At 43.0% G+C, this 7652-nt stretch overlaps 1 protein-coding gene across 1 annotated transcript; it reads left to right on the top strand.

The window, feature by feature from the left end:
• Positions 1-6365: 6365 nt before the first annotated feature.
• LOC106308850 lies at positions 6366-7371 on the top strand. Its single transcript, XM_013745959.1, has 3 exons — positions 6366-6586; positions 6641-7247; positions 7366-7371. The coding sequence occupies exons 1-3, from the start codon at positions 6366-6368 to the stop codon at positions 7369-7371; spliced, it is 834 nt and encodes a 277-aa protein (XP_013601413.1).
• Positions 7372-7652: the final 281 nt, after the last annotated feature.

The following is a 7652-nucleotide window of genomic DNA, read 5'->3' as shown; positions in this document are numbered from 1 at the left end:
CGGAATAACGTTATTCCGACGACATACCGACGATTTTTTCCCTCAGTATGTCGCTGTTTTCTTGTAGTGCTAAGGCGATTGTTTGCAAGAACAACTGATAGTCGAAATCGACGTTGATACACCAATAAAAAACGGTTGGACTGTTACCCAGCAAGAGCTTTTGGTGAGAAGCTCCAGGACTTTGGGCAACACCGATAAGAAGAAGTCCTATCTGACTTGATTTCACACTGAAGTTGGCATGATCAGTTCTAAACTCAACAAAGCTTCTCAACAAGACTAAGTGAATCTCAAAAGCTATCTTAGCCTTCATAAGGACGCTTAGAACAATGGAGTTAAATGACGGACTGAACGGTTTAATCGTGTCAAAACCTCGGACCTCAACATTACCGTGTCGAAGCCAATAGTTTGTAACCGGGATAAACCTGAGCATATCATCATCACACTCGTTCTGATTAGACATGTTTGAGCAAGCGTCGGATAGGAGGCAGAGTGTTTCAGTACTGTCGAGTCTCCGTGCACAAGACTTCAGAGTGTTTCTGTACGGTGGCTATGCATGGGAGTATTTCTGCTTACAGATAAAACCAAGACGGAAAACCCACAGTAAAATTAAAATGAGAAAGACAGAAAGTTTAATCCAATCAAAAAGCTTCGATGAAAGCATATCACTCTCAAAACGTTAGAAGCAATTTTTGTGTTAATGTTTTCTGTTTTTTTTTTGTGTTAGTGTTTGAATGCAACACTGCTAATTTTGTAGGGAAAAGAGATATATCTTGTGTATAATAGACTCATAAGGTGTCACAAAGACTCGTAAACAGATTTATAATATGTGTGGACACCAAAAACAGATTTCTGATCTGTTCAGAAAAAAAAACCGGATTTCTAATCTGTTTTGTTATAATAAAACATATCTGTAAAATAATTAAATCATAACAAATAGATTTGTAAATACCTAATTTGTATATAGTAGCTTTCATATATACTTGTTGTTACCTCAGTCCACGACACAGCTCTGTTTTTCTGTTAGTATATTGAGTTTTATCTTCAACCTGAGTCCTTCAAAAGGGATCAGAGAGTATTAATTGAGAAAAAAATAATCTGAATAAAAGTAAGGCATAAACTTATATGAACTTTTTGCTATACTCAAAACAAAAACAAAGAAGATGAAGAAGATAAGACGACGGGAAATAATAAGATGAAGTTAGTTGGTGCAGGTTATATAAAAAGGTCAAATCGTTTGAAATCATGGCATGACTGGAAGTTATAGATTAAATGATCTATCCTTTAAATTTGAACGTGATATGATAAATTTTAGGAGTTAGGTTTTACAATTTCAAAAAACTGAAGTCGATTGGTTTTTAACTTTTTTCTTTTGCATCAATTATTTTTTAATTATTTATAATTTTTTTTTTAAACACAGTGACATGTGGAAGCCCTCTTAGTCCAGTGGTTTGACTAAGGGTTCATTAATGCTTCTACATCAGGAGGTCTGGGGTTCAAACCCCAGAAAACGCAAATTATGCAGATCATAGAGAAAGAGGATTAAAGGAAGTCTTCAGCATGGTGCAAAGGCATATCATCAAACATGGATCTCATAGGGCGGCTCGGAGCGATGCAGTCAGACGTGCATTCTCATATGATGGTAGAATTGTCGGCTGTAGAATCGTTTATTTAATATTTCTCATCGTTGTAATAGCATAATTAATCAGACGTTAAAAAAGAAACACAGTGACATATGTCAGAATATTATTGGGCATGTGACTTGTGCTTTAGTGTATAAAGGATACGGATAATTTCATGTCTTTTAATGTTTTAAACTCAAATATCATCCAAACTTTCTCCTATATATGCTTATTTTCCTCATATACGTACATGCAGATGATGTTTCATGTGATAAAAAACAATATAAATATTGAGAAAGAGTCCAATTGAGTTATAAAAAAAATTGTACTTGAGTATCTCTAAATCATAGTTTACAACTCATACTCTAGATCAAAAGAATCCAAAAACTTTCAAAGAACATGAAATGAATCCACACCTGCAAAGGTATGTGTATTTCCTAATGAATAATCTGATTATCAAACTTTGAAATATAAGCCACTAGCAATAATTATATTAAGGAAAATTATAATTTTCAAAGTAAGTTATTAATTTGTTGGCCCCTTTATTTGATGAGAAAATTACTAGAATGTATTAGAAAAGTTGGTTTATAACTAGAGTGTTAAACATCTTTTAAAAATTACTAGAATGTTTAGATACCCATAGTAAATGACTGTAAAGACCTTTGGTTAGTTTTTTTTAATTGAAATTATTTTTAAACATTAAATCCACATCACTAATTAAATATACACATCATCATAATAGAAACCAAACCGTCTTTTCTTCATCATAACTATATAGAAGTAAAAAAAAAAAACTAACTAAGAACATTGTCTTTGTTGTCTCGAAGAAGGAACCGTCGAAGAAGGAACCGCGAGGATACTCCCACTCTCCGTCATCGACATTGTCTGTGTTTACTTCCTCTTCCTCGACCTAACTCTCTGTCGTAATACTCTGCTTTCTTCGTTATCGTCGTGCCCGAAATCGTCGTCTTCAATCGTTTGTACGAAATCGTTTTCGCCGCATTCTTATCTATGAGTTCGTCTTTTCCAGTAGGATATCGCGACGTTATATATTATATTTTGTTGCGACTGAGATAGGGGTATGTTGCAGCTGTGATATGGTTTTGTTGAGGGTTTTGTTGCGTTTGAGTTAGGGTTTTGTTGCGACTGAGATAGGGGTTATGTTATGGCTGAGTTATCGCTGTGTCGTGACTAAGTTAATGTTATGTTGTGGCTGAGTTACTTTTATGTTGTGGCTGAGTTACTGTTATGTTGTGACTGAGTTATTCAAACATTTTGTGGCTGAGTTATTGTTATAGTACAGATGTATTATTGTTATCTTGTGGCTGATTTATTGTTGGGTTATATGATCAGATGGATGTTGCTGAAGTTAAATCACAGGATTACCCTCCAAGACTTTACCCTGAAGGGTCTTCTAACCTGGAAAAAAAAGATATAAATCACAATTTCCGTCTAGGAACTTTCCCCCACATTAGAGAAACAATTGGACTTGATGTATGGGAAGAACTGGTGAACTCTCCCATTGGAATAGTTGCTAGGCTAGCTGGACGCGAAAGCGTATGGTCTGGTAGGGCCGTACAATATCTACTATGTAGACAGCTGCGAGTACACACTACAAGAAAATAGTCATATTGCAACAGAAAAATTGCAACATCCATTTTCGTTAATAATTTGCTATAATTATTGCAATATTTTTGCGATAATAAATATTTGTGTCTGATGGTTGATGAGGCTATTAGGTTTAGCTTGCTCGAGTTTGGTGAGATCACTGGGTTAAACACAGGTCTATTGCCAACAGAAAGGTTTGAACCTGATCAAAACAAAGAGTTTTGGGAGGAGTTGAAGGTGCCGCTAAGGATGGGACCCAAGTTAGATGAACTGAAGGAAGCATTAGCGTTCTGTCCGCTTTGAAGTTTTGAAAAGCGTAAGTGGTTGGGGCTGCTACTTCTTCAAGTCATGGGAGTCTATTGTTTGCATCACAATTCAAGGATACCTTTTGAAAGTGCAATAAGGGTATTCGACGATGAAGCCATGGGGTCGGACTGCATATGAAGTTCTTATTGACTCTATTAAAACGTTGGCGCCAGAAGGAGGGTCATACACAATAAGCGGCATGACCATCGCGTTATTGATTTGGGCGTATGAATCCGTCGCCTGCTTTGGTGAGAATTTTGGGAGGGTGGTGAATAATGAAGACGTTCCGCTTTTGCGATGGGGTGGAAAGCGTACACGTGCAAGTTTTGATAACTTGTTGGCTGTCGAAATCAAAGGGCATGGCGAGGTAAGGTTTAACGCTGGTTTTTAGTTTTTTGATGGCTGATTTATTATATTTGATGGCTGATTTGTTATTTTGATGACTGAGTTATGTGTTATAACCTGGTGTTTGTTGGGGTCAAAACCGGTCACGACGAAATCAATGCCTTAAAGTTCTCAACCGAGGTCACCTCGCCCATGGGCGAGGATGACCCGCGCCGAGGTCACTTCACCCATGGGCGAGGACCGACCTCCTGTCCTGAAACCGTGCATCCTCATCTAAGTTCCCGTAACACAATCCTCGGGCCCTTGGACGCAATACCCATGTCTCGTCTCGCTTAGGATTATCAAAGAAAGACTTCGGGAAAAGTTATAAAAACTTGGTCGTCGAAACGGATTCCTGCCTGCCGTATAAAACATGTTATGGTTAGCTTGAACACCAGTTGCCTTAACTATACGGGGAATTGGAATCCTTTCGGAAAAACCAACGGTTGTTTCTTAGGAAAAATCGTAAAAACGTCTAAGTCCTAAAATGGCCCAAAAGGGGCCTGAACCGCGGCTAAACGGTCCACTTACGATTTTAGAACAGAATTGAGCCCATGGCTGATATGAAGGTCTATTTTTTATTCGCAGGAAATGATAAATATCAAGTTTCTGAAGTTTCCGAAGATAATCATGAAGGGTGACGAAAAATGGAAAAGCCCATCTCGCGATGAATCCGGCCCAAGAAAAGGCGCAAACCGACCTAGAGAGAATATATAAGGAGGGCTTAAGGCGAGGAGAAAGAGGGAGCTTTCTCAGAGCAAACTTAATATTTAGAGCAATTTAGGCATTTTCCGTTTTTACTATCGAGCTGCGACTCGACTAGGTTAGAACTTAGGTGGCTAGACTAGCGAATTTACCGACAGCTCTCGTGGCCTAGGATCTTACCTGTTGTTCACGCTCAAATGCGAATTCGGAAATAAAACCTTTTTGTTCTCTTTTCGCTCTTTTACGATTTATTACTTTCGACTCTTTCATATTGATTGTGTTGTGCGTGGCCCAGCAGATAACCGGGACCTTCAGGGAAGGCTAGGTTAGCTTTACTTTCCTCCGATTAACAAATCTTGACGGTGTGAATTCCGGTTCCCAATTTTTGGCGCTAGAAGGAGGGGGGGGGGTACGGATCTATCTCTCACGCAACCGCGCACGCTCAGTCAGGTATGGCGATCGATGCTGACAAAGACAAGCAAACGCACGTCGGGACTTCCGTCAATGCCAACGCTGACAGAACTCCAGCTGGAAACGTATCCACGGTCACTACGAACGCCGTGATACTGGATCAAATGAAAAAAAATGTTCGCCTCCGCCAAGAAAAAGACGGACGAACAAGGAAAACGCTTGGCCTCTCTCGCAAAACAGGTGGAAACCTTAACGGCGAAGGCCAAGAGTAAAAACCTGTGCAGTGCCACAAGAGCCCGCAGCGGCAGAAGACTCGATTTCGAGACTCCTAGCGATCGGGCCACACGGGCAGACAAGGATTCTCCAGGTCAGAACCCTGACGACACAGTCCCGCTAGGCGCACAACCGACCGCGGAGAACCTTCCACCTCCCGCCGGGAGCAACGAAGGAGGCGATATTGAGCAGATCAATCTGAACATAGGCGACCAGTCTGATCACTCGGACGGAGGTGCCGACGTCCATCCGAGAAGAACCCGAAGCCAGTCTGCTCGGCAGGACGCGTCGTTCGATAAGCCCATGACAGAGGAAGAAGAAAACCTTTATTGGGTAGAGCAAGAAGAACTGGCCGAGAATCAGGCTCGGATCCACAGCAGCCAAAAGCGACAGGCTCGCAAGGCTACTAGAAATCCTGATGAGATCCATGATCTCCGCGAGTACATCGCAAAAACTGTGGCAGAAGTCAAGGCGGTAAAGTCGCAGATTCACCACGCGACAAGCGGTGCACCTGAAATCGACAGACTTCTCGAGGAAGCGTGGAAAACTCCGTTCACTGCCCGAATCACGGAAACTAACATCTCAGATCCTGGGAAGATCAAAATTTCCGTCTACGATGGCACCACCGACCTGAAGGTGCATCTGTAGTCTTTCCAGATCGTGATGGGAAGGTGCAAACTCAAGGAACGCGAACGAGATACTGGCTACTGCCTCCTCTTGGTCGAAAACCTCAACGGACCCGCGCTCGAATGGTTTTCCCGTCTGAAACGAAACTCCATCGGAAGTTTCCGTCAGCTCGCCTCGGAGTTTCTCAAACAATATTCCATGTTCATGGACAGGGAAACCTCAGACGTCAACCTTTGGAGTCTATCTCATAGAGAAGACGAACCACTCCGCGAATTCATGAACAGGTTCAAGCTGGTAATGGCAAGAGTCACTGGAATCAGCGACAAAGTGGCAGTCGACGCTTTGCAGAAAACTCTCTGGTACAGGTCGAAACTCCGGCAATGGATATCCCTTTAAAAACCGAGAACGATCCAGGACGCTCTTCACAAGACAATGGACTTCATCATGATGAAAGAAGAGATGAAAGTCCTCTCCCAGAAGTACAACCCGCAGAAGGCGTCCGCGAGAAGGAAAAACCCTCGTAACGACATGTACGTCCACCACGAGGGAGAAGATCTCCAGGGCGAGCATAATTACGCTATCAACTCCGAACAGGGAAAGATTTCCATTAATACCTGGACCAGGAACCAGTTCAAGGATAATTCCTACTGCGAGTTCCACCAGACCAGAGGTCATTCCACTATGAACTGCAAGGTTCTCGGCGCAAGGCTTGCTGCGAAGCTCCTCGCCGGCGAAATTTCAAAGGTCACAGGCATAAAATACTTCCTCCTAGATTCCGATCGCCCTCCCAAAACTGATAAAGAGTCCCCCGACAATGACACCCGCGAAAATCAGTCGGGCGAGAAACGCGGAAGGAGGCAGGATGACCGAGGAAACGACAGCAACCGTCGAAGGGTGATCATGATCATCGGGGGATCACAATTCTATCGCGATTCGATCTCGTCGATTAAAGCTTATGGACGAAAGGCTGAGACGAGTTCAAGCTGGCGGGCTCGGTCCCCAACCGACGACGCCCCTAACGATAAGATCGTCTTCGAAGAGCGGGGAACCATCGGAATCAACAAACCTCACTGCGACCCATTGGTTATCGATCTCGTAATCCGAGACCTGAAAGTGGGAAGGATCCTTATCGACACGGGAAGCACAGTCAACATCATCTTCTGCGATACCCTCCGGAGGATGAACATTGAACTCGGAGAAGTCGTCCCGGAACCAAAACCTCTCACCGGTTTCTTAGGTGCAACGTCTATGACCCTCGGATCAATCAAGCTCCCGGTGATGGCTAAAGAGGTGACGAAAATCATTTACTTCGCGGTAGGCGATAACCCGGCCATCTACAATGTCATCATGGGAACTCCTTGGATCAATGCCATGAAAGCGGTACCGTCGACTTACCACGTTGGCATCAAGTTCCCAACTCCAAATGGAACAGGGGTAATCTGGGGATGCCAGAAACAGTCTAGGCTCTGCTTCTTAGCCGAGCATAAACTACGACAAACTCGGAACACCCCCGCGGTTAACCCGAAGCGGGCTAAGAAAGCTCAAAACGCTCCCAAGAGCTCCATAAAAAGTGATCCAGAATCACCCGACCAGGCAACGACTCCATACAGCGGCATAGTCCCCGAGTCCATCGCCTTGCCAGCGGACAGCCCGACCCCTGAAACGGTCGTCGATCCAACTAAAGCCCCAACGGCTGAAGTAACCGGAACGATCCCATCC

This window comes from Brassica oleracea, chromosome C8 (assembly GCF_000695525.1).
Source record: "Brassica oleracea var. oleracea cultivar TO1000 chromosome C8, BOL, whole genome shotgun sequence".
In the NCBI taxonomy this organism is placed as follows: domain Eukaryota; kingdom Viridiplantae; phylum Streptophyta; class Magnoliopsida; order Brassicales; family Brassicaceae; genus Brassica; species Brassica oleracea.
This window is presented reverse-complemented; position numbering and strand designations above follow the sequence as displayed.